The sequence below is a fragment of the Oncorhynchus clarkii genome, chromosome 31 (assembly GCF_045791955.1).
Source record: "Oncorhynchus clarkii lewisi isolate Uvic-CL-2024 chromosome 31, UVic_Ocla_1.0, whole genome shotgun sequence".
Classification (NCBI taxonomy): Eukaryota; Metazoa; Chordata; class Actinopteri; order Salmoniformes; family Salmonidae; genus Oncorhynchus; species Oncorhynchus clarkii.
In genome coordinates this window covers 32,552,091-32,573,770 of record NC_092177.1, presented here as the reverse complement: position 1 = coordinate 32,573,770, position 21,680 = coordinate 32,552,091, and the positions used below count along the sequence as shown (strand labels likewise).

Sequence of the window (21,680 nt, the reverse complement as noted above, 5' to 3'; positions counted from 1 at the left end):
TGTACACACTGTGTCGAGTCGATTAGGACAACTGGCCTGTCATGCTCAGAGAAGACGGAGGAGCTGACGTCCGAGAACGGAGAGGAGAAAAAGAACGCAAGGAAATCACAAAGGCAGTGGCAGCTGTATAGATAACTCATCCAAAAGGGGTTTGACTTCTCAAACACACCAGGAAGTTAAAACAATGATGCCCCGTCACCTTATTAATTCAGCTACTTAGACAACTAGCAAGTTAAACTTGTCACTGTTAACGCATAATTCTTCATTTTTCACGCAGGAAAAGATAAAACACAAAATGAATATCTTGCTGCGTTTTGCAAACAAAAATCTAAAATGCTTCTTATTGTAATTTCTGCTCGACAGCAGACATTTTGTGCTTCAGTGTCACTACTCCACTCGGATTAGGATTGTACTAAAAGGGCATTCTATCAGCAAACAACTCTGATGTAGCTACCCCCCCCCACCCCCCTACTTTTCTCCAGTAAAATGCAAGAATAAACATTAGGGAATGTAGCTGCCTACATTTTTTCTATGATAAACAGAAATGGCCTTGCATCGTTTTGAAAAAAAAATACCTTGCTTTGTCATTGTAAACTCCCTTGTGTGGCTGCCAGCCAAACAGCGTTGCACCTCTTTTTGTCATTGATGACAATAAAGCTATTTTCTGCCAAAATGTGTTGCACTAATATATTTTATGTGAAAGAAAACTAGTCGCACGTTCCTGATCACTACTGAAGCCCCAAAATGTTCTTACCCCTGCTCCCGCTTTCTCCCGTGGTGCTATTTACTTAAACACGTGACTGGCTCAACTGTTCTGGGGAACTACGGTAAACTTCATAATGTAAAATAATGTGACAGGTGAAATTAAGAACGCAATCTGTTTTACCCCCTAACGTATTGCACAAATTGACTGGAGGTATTTACTTAAAAAGTAGATGAAGTTTCACACAAAAAGTGTAAAACATTTTGTTCCAATGGAACTGACAGCATAGAAAAACAATTGTAGTTATCAAGCCAAAAAATAAATAAATATTAGTATTTTAGCTCGACCGCCCCCTGCCTCAAATGCCCTCCCGGACCACCTGAAGGCACCGCAGACTCTGGGCTCCTTTAAAAACAGGCCTAAAGACCTCTCTTTATGAAGGATTTATGTTGATAGCTGTGTGCTCCTTGGTGTCCTACCGTGTTGCGTCAGCTGGGTTCTTTGTCAGTTATTTTGTCTAGTTGTGCCCATTTTTTAAATTTGGTTATTATTTTATGCACCGTAATCAATCGCTATAAATTAAAAGTACTTTACAAAAGTAAATCTTCATTAGAACTCACTGTATCCGGTCTGACAGATCATTATCAAACCACATGCAAGAAGCCTACTTAATTGTTAACCAATTTTACCCCCCAAAAAAGGCTGCACTGAGCCTGTAAATTACAGTTTTTAAAATCGCTGTGCCGAGTTAGAGTAACTGGCCCTAAAAAACAACTAATCCCTATAAAACGCCTTGTGGCATTGATGAGTCAGAAACGCCAATTATAGTGTCAAAATTGTGTAAATAGGATAGTTTTGGTCATCAAGTCAGTCTGATCTAACTAAGGGAGTCACGAGTGAATAAAAAAAGATTGGTTTGGATTACAATTATGTCAACAACTCAAGCCTACTTTTGCCAAGATCCACATACAAATCGCCCCCTCCCACCCACGTCGCTTCCCTTCATTCAAATGGGGATCCATTGTTTCGTCGCCCCCAACGCGTTCAAAGGATCACGGGCGTTTGAGACTGAAATTCGGATTGACCACGCCAATGCATGCTTCCAGCATTCCCAACAACGGACCCTATCATGCAGAATAGGTGGTCGGAGTTCGTTGGTAGCTAGACCATAGACCGCTGGTTACGTGTATTTTAACCTGTTGGATCTCTGGGGGCGCTATTTCATTTTTGGATAAAAAACGTTCCCGTTTTAAGCGCGATATTTTGTCACGAAAAGATGCTCGACTATGCATATTCTTGACCGTTTTGGAAAGAAAACACTCTGAAGTTTCAGAATCTGCAAAGATTTTGTCTGTAAGTACCCCAGAACTCATTCTACAGGCGAAACCAAGATGATGCATCACCCAGGAATTAGCAGAATTTCTGAAGCTCTGTTTTCCATTGTCTCCTTATATGGCTGTGATTGCGCAAGGAATGAGCCTACACTTTCTGTCGTTCGCCCAAGGTCTTAGCAGCATTGTGACGTATTTGTAGGCATATCATTGGAAGATTGACCATAAGAGACTACATTTTCCAAGTGTCCGCCTGGTGTCCTGCGTCGAATTCGGTGCGCAATTGCCAGCTGCTTCCACTTTACCATTTGATTCAGGGGAGAAAGCATGTGTCCAAGAACGATGTATCAATGAAGAGATATGTGAAAAACACCTTGATGATTGATTCTAAACAGCGTTTGCCATGTTTTCAGTCGATATTATGGAGTTAATTTGGAAAAAAGTTCGCGTTTTGAGGACTGAATTTTCGTTTTTTTTTTGGTAGCCAAATGTGATGTATAAAACGGAGCTATTTCTAATACACAAAGAATCTTTTTGGAAAAACTGAGCATCTGCTATCCAACTGAGAGTATCCTCATTGAAAACATCAGAAGTTCTTCAAAGGTAAATGATTTTATTTGAAGGCTTTTATGTTTTTGTTGAAATGTTGCGTGCTGGATGCTAACGCTAATGCTAACGCTAAATCCTTTGTTTGCTAGCTACTGTTACACAAATTATTGTTTTCCTATGGTTGAGAAGCATATTTTGAAAATCTGAGATGACAGTTTTGTTTACAAAAGGCTAAGCTTGCGAGATGGCATATTTATTTCATTTCATTTGCGATTTTCATGAATAGTTAACGTTGCGTTATGGTAATGAGCTTGAGTCTGTATTCCTGATACCGGATCCGGTATGGGGAGTTCCAAGAGGTTAATCATCATCATAATCAATAGCACAGCTGACGTTATCCAAGTTGTAATTGAGGTAGGCTTTGACTTGGAAACACCGTAACGTTTCAAAGGCGGCAAATCATTTGTAGGAAAACCTTTAGTCATGATTGTGATGTTGCCAGATTGACTTTAGATGCAGTATAACTTCAGCCAGCTAACTACGATTTATGGGACCTCCATATTTTAGCTAGCCAACATAAGCATTGCTACCCATGTTTGACAAACTTTGCTAGGAAACAGTAATGGCAATATTGCCATCTAAAGTAAATTTTGACGACATAGCAAAATTGTTTCCTACTTATTATTTGCCTAGTTTGGCAATGTCAACTTATTTACATGCCACTAACTTAGTGTAATTTAGACGAAACAGTCACATTAGCCTCCGAGGTGCGACTCATGTCTAGGGTACAAATAAATATTGGCTGCAGCTATGGTGGTACAAGCTAACTCATGTCTGACTACAACAGTGTACTAACTAGCAGCAACTAACTCAAACCAACCCAGGGCCATAGCAAAACATGTCACAGCTGGTTGCATAGTGCAACCGCAGGCACCAAACTGAATCAAATCCAATCTGGAGCCAGTCTGTCTACATCTGTAACGGATAGAGTTAGCTTCCAAACGACATTACGCTATTGCTCGAGCTGTGTTTATAATTGAGGGATGATGACCATCATTGACCCTATTTCTCGGCATTCCCGCACAGTTGGGTGCCAGACTGATCCCCTGTTATGAACGGATGCCGGAACCTACCAGAAGGAGCATAACATGCCCAGCAATGTGATCGCAATGGTTTAGCGACCTCCAAAAATCATTTATCCACTTGCCATTTTCCACAGCTAGTCAACAAGACTTCAGAATAAGTGTCATGAGACAAGTACACTTGTGATACCTCCTCCGTTGATGCCTTCATGAGGCCTCTGATATTGACCTGAGTAACTGCAATGTTTACACAGACGGCTACAGCTACAACAAGTAGTGTGTGTTAAATGTGAAAATGGAATATTCAATTTCTATGAATGGAACAGTCAGCCACATGTATCCAGCCAGAAACAAATCACCTGTACAGCGGGAACAGCTTTCACAGGGTCATCCTTTGTACAAATACAGAAGGTAACCCACTTCATTACTTTGATACATTTGATTACCAATTGTGAAACAATATGTAAACTGACATTATTTGTTGGTTATTTTCTATTTCTTCGATACATATGTCCAGCGGTCATTATTTCACTTCACATTTGAGGATTTCTGAAGTGAAATTGAAAGCTGAACACAGCGATCAGATTGGTTGCACCAGGCTAATCATTACCGCCATTGATAATGTAATCAGTGCGCTCTCTGTGCGTGTGACCGACCAGTATATTTGATGAGGGGCCAGGAGCTGATCTATGCTGCTATTCCCATCATCACTACCTCTTGCCTGCTCACCAACGGTCATCGATGGAGGATTAACAGGCTAAGTCTGACTTGTTCAAACTTCAACATAGTATAGGTTTGTCAGATATCACCTATCCTGACATTGATAACAGAACAGTGACTAAGTGTTCACAGATTCAGGAGAGACCTGGAACTCGACACATCCTCAATGAGACTATTATTAATAATAGGGCACAAATGTCCAGTAATCAACACCCTTTTCATTCCATGTGTCACTGACGAACTCCGTCTAAAGCTTCTCCAGTCCACCTGTCGAAGTGGGCAGACGGCAGCCTCAGTCTTTTGACCATAACTGGGGAGGTTTTATCTGACCTGTTTAAACTTCAAACATAGTACCTGTTTGGATGTCAGATATGAAGTACCTGTTCATTTTTCAGATATTGCCGAACTGCCATTGGTAACAGAACAACGACTGAGTGTTTGTGGTGTGTGTTCACAGAAACATGTATGGAGCCAGCTCATGGAGACTTGCAAGATGACGTGATGATGTCCAGCCCGACTTGTATACTGAGGTCTCTGAATGGAGAGAGAGACCTGGCACTCAGCATTCAATTTCACGAGACAACTTTTACTTCTATTTTCTTTTTTGAAATTATTTTATTGGTATCAGTTAAAACGGAGGGGGAGAAACCCTGTGTATTCTGCACCGGGATCAGAGAACTCCGGGTGTATACGGGACACCACAGAGGAAGGTATGACCACTGGGGGGGGGGGGGGGGGGGGGGGGGGACAAGACAGCTGCAGGCAAGGTTCTGACAGACGGGTGTGTCTCGGTGGCAACGACAGACAAAAACCCACATTAAAAAAAACAAGCCAACTCGCATTTAGCTTCTGTCACAGCCACCAGCATTTCCTGAAGAGCAAGCCAAAAAAAAGGAGGCCAAATCAGTTCTCCTTTAATGTGAGTTAATGTCTAGTGGTTAATTGTATATCCAATAGGCTAAGCGTTTGTAGATCGACTGAGGTGACTGAAGCTACAGGAACCAATGTGATCATGTCGGTTTATGCGGTTTTCCAAGTAGCATTTTACCGTTTTTAAATTGTATAGAAGTGCAGTAAATGAGCTTAAATCCTAACATTCCTTGGTTGGGTGGGGGGACCCCACTAAAACTCAGACCATGGCTACCACTGCATCCAACCCTCCAAGTAAAGAGTCAGATATTTTAGCCTTGAAGCCTATCGGAAGTCAGCTGCGAGTTTCGGTGAACAATGAAAACATGTCTGACCCCCCCCCCCTTTCCCTTCACAGGCCCTTCCTGAAAAACAGGATGTTATGGATACTCCATTAGGGATGAGTGAGGACAAGGCTACAGCACCACACTGTATGGTAAACCACAAGAACCCATTTTGTTTTGTTCTATGAGGTATAGTTTTTCCCTTGCTCGCTCACTGCCACATCTTCCAGTCACTGTTCTTTTACTTCCATTTATGCTTTTCAGGCTTCCACCTTCAACCCCTAACCTGCCTCGCACAAGTGTTGAGGAAGTTAACTAAATCTATAAAACCCATAAGACGAAGAAAAATATAATGCGACCGCAACAGCCAACCATTACTCCGACCGCGTGATGTCATCATCTCCAGGTCAGCAGACACTTAAAGCAGAGTGCATTGTGCCAGGTTCAAAACAACAGGGAACTCAGGAAAAATACGAGGTCAAATCATGACACCAGTGATCTTAAGGTCAGAGCTCTAGAAAGAAGCCAGATCCCCCAAGTTCCCAGTTGTTTGAACGCAGTGTTAGGGTCAATGACACAGAATATCTGTGCGCTCGTACACTACTCAAATCGCCCTGTCTGATTCTGCAGCAGTCAGTGTGACTCACCCTAGTCTGGAGAAAAGAGCTTCCCTTTCAAGCATCAGCACGCTGTACCACAGGAGGTTGGTGGCACCATAATTGGGGAGAACGGGCTCGTGGTAAAGGCTGGAGCGGAATCACTGACAGCAGTTTTTCCATGCGTTTGATGTTTGATTCCAGCCATTACTATGAACCATTGTCCCCTCATCAGCCTCCACTGGGCTATACACACCATCTAAAACAATACAGCCCTATGTGACGTTTGAAACTGTCTTCTCTACTGTACTATTTCAGCAAGTGACAAGGAACAAAGAGTGATTGAGCGGTGGGACATTATAAGAAAACAATAGGCGTCTGTGCCCGTCTGTCATTTGCACCTGTGTTTGCCAATAAGTCAGGGTAAGGTCATTTGCGTTGGTTTAATTGAGCATGGCTGGTAATGAGATTGGGGCATTAGACTGCTAATCCACTTGCCTCCCAAAAACACTGTGCAGTGTACATACACAAACTGAACCTCCCAAAAACACTGCAGTGTACAGCTTAACTACCCACCTCACCTGGACAGACAAACGCAACATGTAGCAGATCAACAATCTCAGTACCTTCACATCAACTAAAACAGTTTGTTAGTGTACACACAGCCACTGAGGTGAACTCCACACACACACAAAAACACAGAAGCCCTGTTTATCACAGGGTTAGAGGCAGCACCTGTTTCATCTGCACTGCATCACAGTGAAGCTCTCAAGGAGATCCCTTGTTGACTGACTGTACAGGCCAAGGAACACCTGCACCCCACACAGGCAACAGATACCCAAATTACAGCCAACCTCCCATCACGTGAACAATCAACAAACAGTGACTTAACTTGCTTCCTCGGCTAGATAATAAATACAAATGCCAATATTTACAGTCCAGTAGCAGATTGAATCCTTCTTATTCAAGCCACATGTCGACATTTAACCCCACCCAACCTTTTCCCTAACAAAACAAGTTCACTCAGGACCCACCCAACAGGTTAGCTGACAGGGAAAAAGCTTCAACATTGCAGATTGATGGAAGTCACAATCTACGTAATTCTCCGTATCATTTCCAATCCCCCATACATGTATATAGACTTTTTTTTCTACTGTGTTATTGACTTGTTAATTGTTTACTCCATGTGTAACTCTGTTGTCTGTTCACACTGCTATGCTTTATCTTGGCCAGGTCGCAAATGAGAACTTGTTCTCAACTAGCCTACCTGGTTAAATAAAATAAAAATGCATATACAAACACATACACTCTTTGTCTAACTGGTTATTGCAACAACAACAAAAAGGTAATTGCCAACACCTCGAACTAAAAATGATAGAGGGAGAACTTGTTCTTATCTTTCACACGGGGAGAAAACTTGGGACAACTCAACCAGCAATACCCTTACCTGTGTCAGGTGTGGTCAGCACTGTATGCTTGTTGGTCCCCTCGCTTGAAATAGACCTGTTGTCACCACCCTTCAGGTACTAAAGACACAAACACAGAAGCTACCAGTTAATAAGCAAAAGTGTCAATGAAGCATGTAATTAGCTGGCTGAGTGAAACAGTTCAGTCTTGCAGAGTGGCTCGTCAAACGAATGAGTTGCCCTGGAAGCACAAGCCCAAAAAAACCTGTACTAAAGAAAAGAAAAAAAACACTTAGCTCGCTATTAAAATCTGGTGTTCGGTCACGTGACAAAATGTGTACACCGAGTGAGAATTCTACTGTTTGACAATGGTGCTTTCTTTATAAATCATGATATTTTGATGAAGTGAATTAAATTGAAATATGTTTGCATAAATATCAGGGGTTTTTCTGCCATTGTGCCCAAGTGTTTTTTGGGTTCGCTTAAGCCCAAGCCGCCTAGGTTTCTCTCTTTTTTGGGGAAGTTTAAGTCCAAACATTGGGAAAAAAATACAAATTTGAAGGCTGTGCCAAGGCTGTTTTGTTTAATTTCTCCCCCTGTTGAAAGGGACATTTCAAAACAAGGTCAGCCTCATATTCATCTCTAGCAACAGCCTAACATCAACACGTGAAAAGTGCGAGTTACTATGTTTTGTAGTAAAAACAAAAGAGGCACATAAGTGTACAATGACGTCGGTGTGCATTGTGTGATTTTAACCAATTATGAGTAGGCATTGCCTACTTGATGTCATTGGAAACACATCTTCCTCTGTCTTTTACTACAAAACATAGAAACTTGCCATTTTCACATGTTGATGTTCTACTGGAGATGATGAATATGAAGTTGAAAACGTTTTAAAACTTTATTTCCCTTTAACGCGTACGAAGCTTGTCTGGATGGCCTTGTCTACCTTTTCTGACCAATCAGTCTGGATATAATGTTACACAGTTTATTGGTTGTATGAAAAGTACAGATGCTCATTCTGTTTTTGTTTAACATTAATAGGCCTGTATTATTTGCATGTTCACTATGGAACTTAAGATATGCACCTACTGTAATGACATCTGCCGTTGCTGCTAATAAATGGCAAAAGACCCACCAAGAATCTGAATGGAAAGTGGTTTTTTGTGCACACATTTATGAACACTTGTAATCTCACCTTTACCAGAGGAGCTATCAGGATGGCTAGCTGCCACCAAACACACTGTGTAGTCTAAGTGGTGGGTAAAAGTTTGTTGAGTCTAGCATATATTTTTTACATTTGACATTTATTTAACTAGGCAAGTCAGTTGAGAACAAATTATTGTTTTAAATGACAGCCAACCCCGGCTAAACCCTAACCCGGACAATCACAGCCGGTTGTGATACAGCCTGGATTCAAACCAGGGTGTCTCGAGCACTGAGATGCTGTGCCACTCGGGAGCCCTATAAGTTGTGGGAGAAGTTGAAAATAGATCTGTCCCCATTAAAATTCTTTGGCCATTGGAATGCATTGAATTGTATTGCTATGGTGTATGTAGAAAGTGTCAAAAGGATTCTCCGGTAATCTAGTCTGAAGCTGTCTAATGTTCGTTTGGTGTCTTTAGCTCATAGGTTTTAGGAGTGGGCAGTAGAAAAATAATAATGAGTATCTCAAGTCGAACATACATAAGTGTTGATGTTACAAGCACACTAAAACCCTAAACGTATTACCACCATGTCAGAAACTCGACCTCAGAGTTAAAATGAATGCAGGTGGGAAACTCGGGATCCGACTCTTACGCATAGGTTAGCAAGTCGGAAATTTCCGATTTTCCGACATGACCATAGATAGTTGCATTAGTACGTCAAATATTAATTGTTCAATAATTTCTTGCGTACAACATGAAATATGCACATACATTCAAATCCAATTTGCATATTACATACAGACAATTATATTTCATTTTAACATCCCCATTATTGTATAACCCCTGGAAAATGAAATGTTTATAGGATCTTGAGATATTTGGGTTTCTGGTTATTCATGAGTCCATCTGTCATTTTGGTTACATTTTTGGAAAAGGCTTTGCCATTGTGACCTGTGAATTATCTCCCGCGACCTTTTGACCCAGAAATCAGACACACAAATTGTAATGTCAGCAATGGTAAGGCCTACTACAGATATTAAACAAAGTGCTTCTGGGAGTATGTTGTATTATTGGGTAGTTCTAAAACGAATGTTCATTTTACCCTCCCTCACATTAACCAGAAAGCATATTCTTACGAATCATGCTAAAACACTAGCTAAACATGTTATCTTGCTAAAATTGTAAGTGGACTGAGGTCGATCAGAATAATGAAAAATTCGAACAACAGCTGAATCGGTGCATGGCATATTCAGCAAACGATGGCTACCTAGCTAATTTAGCTGAAATGTTCAGCAAGCTAACAAAACAATGGAAACGTTAGCTAGATAGTTAGCCAGTTATGAGTTGCAAGGTTGCAGCATGTTCCTAAAACTCTCGAGATAGTTTTGGTTGCTTGACCAGTTAGCTAGCTTGTATGGCTAACCATTTCTTTGCGCGTAGCCGCGCTAACAGTTAGCTTGACGTGGCTAGATTAGCACAAACTAGCTAATGGTAGTTGCTAACACAGCGACGAGTCTTGTGTTTCCATTTAAACAAACCTTCTGCGCTTGTTAAAATATTTGGTCGCTAGATAACAGGTCGTCCATCTCCACTTTTGGTGGAGACACTGGCCTACTAGACAGGCTTAAAACTGGCTATCCGTGCTGAGCGACATTTGGGCGTTTTAACCCCACTCACTCACGGGCAGTGGAAAAGTCGTGATCTGTGCCCCAGTTGACCACTCCTTGTCGACTCTGCGGTTTGCGAAATAAAGTAAAACTGTCAAATGATCCCATCAATCCGCTTGTATATTTTCTTTTACTTACCTATATGTCTCGTATTCCCTGTCCCTTCCCAACGTATTTATTTTCTTGGCTTTATCCACCTTTTCTCCTCCTTGTTCTTTCTGGTTTCTCGGTCAAGCTCGGTGGGAGCAAAGATGAATAGATATGCGGGGGGGGGAGAGGGCGGGCATAACGGATGGATTTTACCGTAATTACGGATAAGCGTTAGCCGAACAAAATTCCCGTAATGGTGTGTCTTCAGTTGCAGAATGAACATTCCGCATCACACAGCACAATATAAATTAACTTCTCCACAAATATCCAACTGAATGAACATAAAAAATAATAATTTATATATATATATATATATTTTTTTTTTATATATATATATATTCAATTGGGTTGGTTCAAGAGGTATCACATCCGGCCGTGATTGTGAGTCCCATAGGGCAGCGTACAATTGATCCAGCGTCTTCCAAGTTTGTCCGTCATTGTAAATAATAGTTTGTTCTTAACTGATTTGCCTCGTCAAATAAAGGTTAATCAAAATAAAATAAATGTTGAAGGTTATGTCCCTGGCTTCTCCCCCGAGTCCCCCACACACATACCTCTGATGTCATCCCATTGATTGTCTTAGAAAACGAAATAGAAGTTGAACAGTAACCCCCAAGAACGCATTAGCACATGCAAACAGAAAACCATAAAACTGGAGTTTAATCAAATGCTGCCAATACAGTATTTGTCTAAGTCTCCCTGTATAAGTGGATGACTGCATCAGTAGGCTGTCTGGTGCTGGCACTGTCTGCCTCCTAGTAGGATAATCAGCAGCAATTATGTGGTCCAAATTATACTTTATATCCTTCTGATGCTTTAGACAAGCGTTTAGATCAAACAGCTGGCAAAGTCTGCTTCATGCTCTGCTATTTGCCTTAAAAGGACTCTGGAAGCTTCAAGTCGAATGGCCAATTTCCTGAAGAGACCCCCGCGATGGTGAAGAATCTCTAGGTTTAAAACCCACACTGTACAAGATTACAAAGAGAAGGTAATGCCGCACTCGAAGGGAAAAAATGATAAATAACTATGGTGCAGCCAGTGAGTTAGAAAAAAAAAGTGTTCATTCATTCTTTCATATCAAAACACTGTTTATTCGTTTGGGCCAGAGTAGGAAACTTACTGAAAATATTCATACAGTAACTTTCAAGGGGAAATCTGCAGTTGCTACAAACATGTTTTTACTTATAAATGAATGATATGTACCCATTGATTCTTGAAGTATATAACTTACAAATGCCCCATGAGCTTAGTTCAACTGTCCACCCCATAAGACACGCAAAATACAAGCTTGTTTTACTCCAATGTTTGTAAACAAAGTAAATCTAAACTAACACTATACATCCTCAAAACATGGTCAAATTTTGATTTGATGCATGGTCAGTCATAGCTATGAATTTTAGAGTGGTTCCATTTCTCCAGCCCCATCCCTCAGTTTTTTCATGAAACAAGGGTGGGGAGTACGCTTTGTTATTGTTTCAACAGCTGATTGCCACTTTAAGTAGTATGTGCATCTAGATCAGATACATAAACAGAGAGGGGGGCAACAGTGGACCAGAGAAAGGGAAAAGAAGATGGGAGACAGGGAGAGAAGAGTCTGGGGCTAAGTGAGACATCAAGAGGAAGACAGTCAGAGAGAGAATGAGAGAGCTGAAGAAAGAAAGAACCTAAACCTCCACCGGGGAGGTAGTGTGTATGTGTCAGAGTGTCAGCGTCCCTGCCTGTTCTAGGTGTGTGACCATGTGTCTGCGCAGGTTGCTGTGGTTGTTGAACGAGGCGCCACAGTGGGAGCAGCTGTAGGGTTTCTCCCCAGAGTGGGTCCTCAGGTGGATGGTCAGACTGCCTTTCTGGGTGAAGCCCTTCCCACACAGGGAACACATGTACGGTTTCTCCCCTGTGTGGATGCGCATATGGACCCTCAGAGTTGTCTTGTTGACAAACGAGTTCCCGCACAGGTTGCATATGACAGGCGTCTCTCCTGTGTGGACCACCCGGTGGCGGATCAAGTCAAGTCGGCGAGAGAAGCGCTTCCCACAGTCGCTACAGAGCAACGGCTTGGTACCGTGGGGTATGTGGTGGCGCTGGAACTGGTTTACAAGACCAGGGCGCCTCACAGTCGCACCCCCTGTTGCCAAGGTTGTTGTTGGGGTCTTTTCTAGGGAAGCTACCTCGACGATTTTCAGACCCCGTCCTCCTGCATCCCCTGTCGGCTGACCCCCTCTGTCACTTTGCACCCCCCTCATTGGAGGGCTGCCTGGCAGTGGTCCCCCAATAGAATGAGTGTTCAGCTGTATCTGATGATTGATTGTGTGGTCTGGCAGCAGACCAGAGTGTGAGGGCAATCTCTGGGGCTGTTCTGGGGTTCTGAAGAAAGGGTAGTTCTCAGTACTGCTCACGCTGCACAGAGCTCCTTCACCTCGACTATGAGCGCTCATGCTGTAAGGCCCTTCATCGTGACCTAGTCTCTGGCTGGCATGTTCCAGCTGTGGAGTCGCCATAGTAATAGTCTCACCATCAATATTGTCTTGACCTACAGGAAACAAAATTATTAAATCATCGGTTTGTTATCTGGCTGTCAATTGTCTATATACCAGTCCATCATCTTCTTCTTCCTCCTCCTCCTCCACACACCTGCATCTGGCCAACATCCTCCAAAGTCATCCTCAGCTCCCTCCTCCTCCTTTATCAAGATGACATCTGGACTCTCCACAACTGCACACTGAAAACACACATATTCAGTCAGACATGTACATATTTCTAGAGTAGTAGTAGCCTATGTCAGTAATATGTGAGGAGCTATTATTGCCACACCTCTTTTTTGACTGTGGATGGACTCTCCTTTTCCCCTATTGTAATAGAAGCGTCATCCCTGTTGTTAACAGCCGCGTGGCGCTCAGGTGTCTTATCTATGAGTAAGAGCATAGGTCAAAAACCGTTCCACTCCCAACATACTATGATCAATTGACTGGTCGCCCAGCTAGCAGCATTTCGAGAACCTGAACCAACCTGTGAGTTTTGCCCGAGGCTTGCACAAAGTTCTGCCAAAAGAAAAACGACTGCCCCGCGGTGTACTCGCCCGTTGTAGCCGCAGGGAGAAAAGCTCGCTCTTCATCCCTTTCATCTTCATCTTCAGCGCTTCGTTGTCTTTGTAGCTGCGAGAAATCTCCAAGTGTAAATCAGCCGAGCTCTCGGAAAAGAGTTGACTGATCTCGACAACGGCCGCTCTAGCAAGCACGTCCATTATGGAAGCGAGTTGGGTCTGTAAAGACAAATGAGCCTGCATTTTTGTTGACATCGATTCCAGTGGCGAGATAAAAGACAGAGGGAGAAATTGGAAAAAATCAGATCATTGATCAGACAAGCTGTGACGCTTTTGTCAGTGTTCACAAAACTACTTCCGGTGAATAAAAGCAGTGCTGACCGTAATTATAAGAAGACCTCCGCAGATTTTTTGGGGAAGGACGAGCGCCACAGATGAATGCGTACAGTGCCTTCAGAAAGAATTCACACCCCTTGACTTTTTCCACATTTGTTTCTGTTACAGCCTGAATTTAACATAGATTAAATGTAGATTTTTTTCCCACTGGCCTACACACAATACCCCATAATGTCAAAGTTAGCCTTGAATTTCAACAACAGATTCAACCACAAAGACCAGGGAGGTTTTCCAATGACTCACAAAGAAGGGCACCTTTTGGTAAACGAAGGGCATCTATTAGTTAACAAATTTAAAAAAGAAGACATTGAATATCTCTTTGAGCATGGAGAAGTTATTAATTATGCTTTGGATGGTGCATCAGTCACTACAAACATACAGGCGTCATTCCTTACTCTTTTGCTGGAGAGGAAGGAAACCACTCAGGGATTTCACCATCTGGCCAATGGTGACTTTAAAACAGTTTAATGGCTGTGATAGGAGAAAACTGAGGATGGATCAACAACATTGTAGTTACTCCACAATACTAACCTAAATTACAGAGTGAAAAGAAGGAAGCCTGTACAGAATTAAAATATTTAAAAAAACGAATCCTGCTTGAAATGAGGAACTAAAGTAAAATTGCAAGCAATGTGGTAAAAAAAATGAACTGTTTTAACTACGAAGTGTTATGTTTGAGGAAATCCAAAACAACCCATCACATCACTAAGTATAACTCTTCATATACTCTCCAGCACAGAAGCACAGAATCATCTAGAATGTCATTGTATGCTCTAGCGTTAAGAGTTCCCTTCACTGGAACTAAGGGGCCTAGCCCAAACCATGAAAAATAGCACCAGACCATTATTCCTCCTCCACCAAACGTTATTGTTGGCACTATGCATTCGGAAAGGTAGCATCTCCTGGCATCCGCCAAACCCAGATTTGTCTGTCGGACTGCCAGATGATGAAGCGTGATTCATCACTCCAGAGAAGGCGTTTCCACTGCTCCAGAGTCCAATGGCGGCGAGCTTTACACCACTCCAGCTGGCGCATGGTGATCTTAGGCTTGTGTGCAGCTGCTCGGCCATGGAAACCCATTTCATGACGCTCCCGGCGAACAGTTCTTGTGCTGACGTTGCTTCCAGAGGTAGTTTGGAACACAGTCGTGAGTGTTGCAACCGAAGACAGACGTGCTTCAGCACTTGGCAGTCCCGTTCTGTGAGTTTGTGTGGCCTACCACTTCGCGGCTGAACCGTTGTTGCTCCTAGGCGTTTCCATTTCACAATAACAGAGCTTACAATGGACCGGGGCAGCTCTAGCAGAAATGCATTTTTGATAAATGCTACCATTTTTCTTCCACTTTGACATTACAGAGTATTTTGTGTAAATTATTGAATCAAAAATGACAATGTAATATATTTTTTTAACCCACTTTGTAACACAACAAAATGTGGAAAAAGTCAAGGGGTGTGAATACTTTCTGAAGGCACTGTGTCTTCAGACTCATATTTGCTCGTGACTGGAAATTGGAATTCATGATCGTTAACTAATTGTAACAGCAACATGTAATCAGTCAACGAGTGCAATTTGTATGGACAGGCCCCTCTTCAATCTCTTGCTTTTTGTTGTTGCAAGCATTCTGTCATGGAAAGTTAATATCACCCTCCTCTGACAAGCAAAAGGAATATCTGATTTATGGGATGTTGGAATGTCATGCCTTGATGGCAAGTCTCATAACTCACAATAACGCTCAGTGAATGGAATAAGAGTGTAATTGTTGTATTCCAAGACTATCTGTTAATGAATATCATCACAATTGCCATAAATCATTTAAAAAATATTTTTTATTCAAGATAGATCATCATGAACCCAAGAGCCTTTTGAATCCTTATTTGGGCTGCAGTGCAGCCGTACTTAATAACTTTACCCATAATAAAAACATACATAGGTTGTCTTTCTGAAAAATAAATCAAAATAGTTCATTATAATATACATTGACGTTTTATTTTTCTGTGCACAAACTTCCACAACAGACATGATAATGAAATTGGAAAGAACACATCATGTGTTAAATATGGTTTAAAAAGTCACAACAGGTTACGATTTACACACATTGTTGGAATCTGAGTATAATTCACAACCTTAACAAAGCCAGCTTTTGAATATACAGTAGTAATGTGTCACTCTTTAAGAAATGATGCTCATACATGCTAAACACTTGTCGTGTTCCAAACTGTAAAACTATACTTCATCATGTGGCTTATTTGAATCTCTTTTCCATGTCTTTAGCATTAGCTTAAGCCTGTGCTTCAATTAACCCTCTAACTTCTCTTCCCTCTTGCTCTCTCTCTACCGCTGAGCTCTCCTCACTCTCGTTCTCTTTCCCATCTTTTACTTCGTTCTCCCTTCCCTCATCTCCCTCCTCTTGTTGACCATCTATCTTCCCAGGTTCCTCACTCTCCTCCTCTTTCTTCTCTGCAGTGGTTTCTACCTCTTCGTCTTTCATCTTTTCACTCTTCCTCTCCTCTTCCTCCTTGTCCTTCCTCTCCTTCTCTATTTTGGAGAGGTGATGGCAGAGTGCCTGGACATAGGTGAACACACACATAGGGTCCGGGCTGTTCCCCATCAGGATCATATCACCAACCTCCAACAGGGGGCAGCAGTCAGCCATGGTCCTTAGAGAGAGAGAGAGAGAGAGAGAGAGAGAGAGAGAGAGAGAGAGAGAGAGAGAAAAGGGAAAAAATAGATATGGAGGGAGGGAGAAAGGATGATGAATCATTTACAACACACACACTCAGACACAAACACATATATATATATATATATATACACAAACACAGCCTTGTACTCTGCTGTATTGAAGGCCAGGGTGAAATTCTTCTCTCTCTCAGATGAGCTCAGGGCTGAGAAGTCAAAAGCGTCCGGGAAGAAGCGATGAATGAGTGCACAGAACGCCAGCCCATCACACCACGATGATGAGAAGTTCTCTATGGAAACACCCTGGGAAAGAGAGGGTATGGTGTCAGGTAGGGTTATGGTGCTCCAATGTCAGTACCTCTGGTGTACATGACCATTAACATCCCCTCACCTCGTACTTGCGTGTTTTGTTTTGACACCAGGAAAGCACTTTCTGTTTGATTGACCCCCCGTTTGCCACAGCCATAGACGATCTCTGAAGTTTGAAGTTGCAGACAACCGGTGTCCTGGAAATAAGTGAAAAGACAATGCAATTATTGCCATAATAAACATGAGCATGTTACAGTTTGTCATATTGGACATGTCAGAACTCAGAATCTTACTCAGAGTCATTTTTCTGGAACTTTGCTATGATGTCCTTTTTAGTGGAAGGCCGGGCAGAGCGGGCAGAGCTCCGGGGTCGGGCCACAGAGGATGGGGTAGAGGCGGTGTGATTCACGCCACTCTTTCTTTTGGTCTTTCCTTGCTTCTCCACCTCCTTGCTTTTCTCTTTAACCTTTCCCCCTCCTGCCCCTTCCTTTTCTTTTACTGGTTTGCTCTTGTTCTCCGGTGCCTTCCCTCCCTCTCCCTTCCCTCCCTCTCTCTCTCCCTTCTCTCCCTCTCCGTCTCCCTCTCCCTTCCCTCCCTCTCCCTCTCCCTTACCTCCCTCTCCCTTCCCCGCCTCACCCTTCCCTGCCTCTATGTTCTCTCCCTCTCCCTTCTCTTCCTCTCCTTTCTCTCCCTCTCCCTTCCCTGCCTCTCCCTTCTCTCCCTCTCCCTTCCCTGCCTCTCCCTCTCCCTTCCCTGCCTCTCCCTTCTCTCCCTCTCCCTTCCCTGCCTCTCCCTTCTCTCCCTCTTCCTTCCCTGCCTCTCCCTTCTCTCCCTCTCCCTTCCCTGCCTCTCCCTTCTCTCCCTCTCCCTTCCCTGCCTCTCCCTTCCCTGCCTCTCCCTTCCCTGCCTCTCCCTTCTCTCCCTCTCCCTTCTCTCCCTCTCCCTTCTCTCCCTTCCCTGCCTCTCCCTTCTCTCCCTCTCCCTTCCCTGCCTTCACTTTTCTGTCTTTCCCTTTATCTCCTTTTATCTTCTCTTCTGTTTTTCCCTCTCCTATCTTTTCCCCCTTCCCCTTTTTCCTGGCAATATTTTCTCCCCCCTTCTCTTTGTCCTCCTTCACATCCTCTTTCTCAATCTCTCCATTCTTGACCACCTCTTGACCCTTTCTATTCTTGTCCTCCTCCTTCTCTCCCTCCCCCTTCTTCTCTCCGTTCACCACTTTGGAGTCTTCTGTTTCTCCGGTGTCAGCACCTTGAGATGTTCCCTCACCCTTACAAGCCTCTTCACCATTAACCTCAATGGCGTCGGTTACTGGCTGAGACTCCTCTACATTTCCAACGCTAGCCCCTGCTGCCTGTTCCGGCACTTTCCCCGTATTAGCCCCAGACTTAACCACATGACCTTCCACTGTGTCCTCCGCCAGGTGGTCTCTCTTAGGGGGGCCACACTCCTGCACTGAAGCCTCTCTCTCTGTCTGAGAGACAAACCAGATAAGATTACAATCGGTTATTCTGAGCAGTTGAGGTAGTTTTGGTTAGGGTTAGGGACAAAGCAAAATGGTACAGGACTGTTGTCATAGACCTGATTCTAAATCAGTTGTTTAGGGGAGAGACGATGTAAAGTGACATTATAACTAGTTCAAAACTAAATGAGAAAATGTGTCTGCTTCACTTCACTCCACGTTACGTTGGTACTCAAAAAACATACCTCCGGCTGTAGAGTTGTTTATGGCTGTAATATTACACACACATTTTTAGAATGTTTTATGGCTTTAATTACGATTCAAACATATTACATGTTTATGTTGTTTTTATGTTATGCATTAAGATGTATAAAGTTGCAGATAGCATAGTGTGTTGGAATTATGTTAGATAAGTGAACTGTCCCAGGTGTCACATCAAGTCGTGACTCAGAGTGGTGACTCATCAGTGGAAATAAGATAGACGCACATGTGTGTGTGTGTCTGTGTGTGTGTGTTGAGAGTGAGAAAGGGATAAACATTCCTGTGCCAGAGTTTGCCACAGGAACAGGTGTAGCCCAGCGCTTAGGTTATACGCAGGCAGCCACAACACCCACCAAGCCCTCCCACTATCTTCACTCCGTATACTACATCTGACTACAGCGCAAATACATCTAACAAGTCTGCCACCTCATTGTAAGGCTCAATACCAATAAGTGTGTATTGGTTTGTCTGTAGGTGGTTGAGGTTAGCCTCTGTATGCATTTTGTCTTCTGTATCTGTTTATGGGTCTACTTCTTTCATCATCAACACACACATACCTCATTGTTTTTGTTGTCCTCCGTCTGGTTGGCTGTTGCGTTATTCCCAGAATCGTCCTGGCGGAGTGATACATCGTCCATGGTTCTGTGGACTTTCTGTGTTTGTCAGTCCAACTTCCTCTGAAACATAAAGTCAAATCAGACTCTTCCTCTCCAAGGTTATTGGATTGATCGCTCAATATCTAAGCAATCTATCTATCTATGCAATCAGTTTAGACTGAATGTTCTGTTCGAGGCAGATTTCTCCCTGGCACTCTCTCTCTCTCTTTCTACCTCTCTGTCTCTCTCTCTCTCTGAAAGTGCTGTCTGGTGTGTGTTGTTTAGTGAGTGCCCCCTGCCACCCTCCTTGTGAGGATTCCGAGCCACTTTATCTGACCTTCAGAACAACACAGGTTCCAGAAATAGAGCTAGTGACATCGGCACAGTCCAACAGCCAGGACAGCTGCATCTGCTCTGGAAACCATGGGTACACAGACATATACACACACACACACTCAAACACACATATGCATACATACACACCTGAATACACACCTACATAGACAGACAGATAGACAGACAGGCACACACACACACACACTCTCAAGTCAAGCCCTAGCAAACAGATTTGCATAGTCAGGACTCAGTAGTCAAATGAAACTGAATTCTTACCCTGACCCCGATGACCCCAATGACCTACTTCATTTCTAAGTAAATACACTCATTCAGACATAAGAGTTAAAGCTTGAATCCTTAATGGTGGACCTGCAATGTTTGTTTTCGATATTACAACAGCAACGAAGTTACTGCAAACAACGAACACTGTTTTTTCCCCCTCTGACATCAATGCACGCATGATAGAAAAAGAGCATATGTCATTTTTTTTTTTAAATCACCACCAACAAAACAAAAACAATAACAACAGCCGTGGAGTGGAGAGTGGCGCTGTTTCCCTTGCTGCGGATTCCATCTTTAACAGACATAGTAACAATCAATGCACTTCACACACACCAACCGACACTCTTTCAACAAGCATATACATGGAGTCCAAGACATACAGAGACAACACTTCCATGTACTCATGCGGATACTCTTTGATGCTGCCAAAAGAGTGTAAGTTGTGTGGTAGGAGAGGTGCAGCCCTTACCTTGTGTGGTACATGTAGCCCTCTGGGTTCACTGTGGTCACCGTGTCCTGCTTTCTCTCTCTCGGTCTCTCTCTCTCTCTCTCTTTCTAAACTGAAGTGACCAGTGAGTCAGTTGGTGTGAATCTGTCTCTCTTTCCTCCGTTAGTCTCTCTTTCTTTCTCGCTCTCTCAATTCCATTCAAAGGGGCTTTATTGGCATGGGAAGCATGTTTACATTGCCAAAACAAGTGAAATACACAGTAAACAAAAGTGAGAAGACACAAAACAACATCAGCAAAAAAACATTTGAATTAAACAGTAACCATTTCACTCAAAACGTTTTAGAAAGCGAGAGAAGGGTTTCTTTTTTATCACAGCGGTGTTCAGAGGGTTTGGGTTAAATGCAGAAGACACATTTCAGTTGAATGCATTCAGTTGTACAACTGACAAGGTATCCCCCCTTTCCCTTTCCGTTAAGTCCTGCAAAATATATATACTGAACAACAATGCAACAATTTCAAAGATTTTGCTGAGTTACAGTTCATAAAAGGAAATTAGTCAATTGAAATAATCTCATTGAGCCCTAATCTATGATTTCTAAATGACTGGGCAGGTGTGCAGCCATGGGTGGGCTTGGGAGGGCATAGGCCCACCCACTTTGGAGCCAGGCACACTCAACGGGGACCGAGCCCCAGCCAATCAGAATGAGTTTTTCCCCACAAAAGAGCTTAATTACATACATAAATACTCCTCAGCACCCTGCCCCCCCTACCCTCAGACGATCCCACAGGAGAAGAAGCCGGATGTGGAGGTCCTGGGCTGGCGTGCTTACGCGTGGTCTGCGGTTGTGAGGCCAGTTGGACGTACTGCCAAATTCTCTAAAATGACTTAGGGTAGAGAAATGAACATTGAAATCTCTGGCAACAGCTCTGATGGACAATCCTGCAGTCATCTTGACAATTGCATGCTTCCTCAAAACTTGAGACATCTGTGGCATTGTGTTCTGTGACAAATTGTACATTTTAGAGTGGCTTTTTATTGTCCCCAGCACAAGCTGCACTTGTGTAATCATCATGTTGTTTAATCAGCTTCTTGATATGCCACACCTGTCAGGATGGACGGATTATCTTGACAAAGGCTCACTATATATAAAATGTTCACTATATATATACAGTTGAAGTCGTGGGTTTACATACACTTAGGTTGGAGTCATTAAAACTCGTTTTTCAACCACTCCAAAAATGTCTTGTTAACAAACTATAGTTTTGGCAAGTCGGTTAGGATATCTACTTTGTGCATGACACAAGGAATTTTTTCAACAATTGTTTACAGA

At 42.9% G+C, this 21,680-nt stretch overlaps 3 protein-coding genes across 11 annotated transcripts in view; all 3 read right to left on the bottom strand.

The window, feature by feature from the left end:
• The window catches only part of LOC139390518 (catenin delta-1-like), a 29,578-nt gene extending 18,920 nt beyond the window's left edge, over positions 1-10,658 (bottom strand). For all 4 annotated transcript variants that reach the window (XM_071137674.1, XM_071137675.1, XM_071137676.1 and 1 more), the window contains exons 1-2: positions 10,534-10,658; positions 7,622-7,700 (exon numbers count right to left, since the gene is read on the bottom strand). The gene's annotated coding sequence lies outside the window, so the exon portion shown is untranslated. The remainder of the gene's footprint in view (positions 1-7,621; positions 7,701-10,533) is intronic.
• Positions 10,659-11,615: 957 nt separating this feature from the next.
• LOC139391023 (zinc finger protein 133-like) lies at positions 11,616-14,413 on the bottom strand. 2 transcript variants are annotated; one of them, XM_071138488.1, is made up of 5 exons: positions 14,374-14,413; positions 13,549-13,801; positions 13,354-13,448; positions 13,174-13,261; positions 11,616-13,072 (listed from the first exon to the last, which is right to left on the bottom strand). In XM_071138488.1, exons 2-5 carry the CDS (start codon positions 13,781-13,783, stop codon positions 12,243-12,245), a joined length of 1,248 nt encoding a protein of 415 aa, XP_070994589.1. In that variant the 5' UTR covers positions 13,784-13,801; positions 14,374-14,413; the 3' UTR covers positions 11,616-12,242. The 2 variants fall into 2 exon arrangements, with proteins under 2 accessions (XP_070994589.1, XP_070994588.1); XM_071138487.1 differs by lacking the exon at positions 14,374-14,413 and having other exon boundaries at positions 13,549-13,948.
• A 1,373-nt stretch (positions 14,414-15,786) lies between these two features.
• On the bottom strand, positions 15,787-20,492 carry LOC139390546 (smoothelin-like 1). 5 transcript variants are annotated; one of them, XM_071137736.1, is made up of 7 exons: positions 20,370-20,492; positions 19,244-19,363; positions 17,754-18,437; positions 17,260-17,702; positions 17,049-17,163; positions 16,809-16,960; positions 15,787-16,635 (listed from the first exon to the last, which is right to left on the bottom strand). In XM_071137736.1, exons 2-7 carry the CDS (start codon positions 19,322-19,324, stop codon positions 16,257-16,259), a joined length of 1,854 nt encoding a protein of 617 aa, XP_070993837.1. In that variant the 5' UTR covers positions 19,325-19,363; positions 20,370-20,492; the 3' UTR covers positions 15,787-16,256. The 5 variants fall into 5 exon arrangements, with proteins under 5 accessions (XP_070993837.1, XP_070993840.1, XP_070993836.1 ...); XM_071137739.1 differs by having other exon boundaries at positions 17,260-17,504; positions 17,874-18,437; XM_071137735.1 differs by lacking the exon at positions 20,370-20,492 and having other exon boundaries at positions 19,244-19,614.
• Between the last annotated feature and the right edge of the window lie 1,188 nt (positions 20,493-21,680).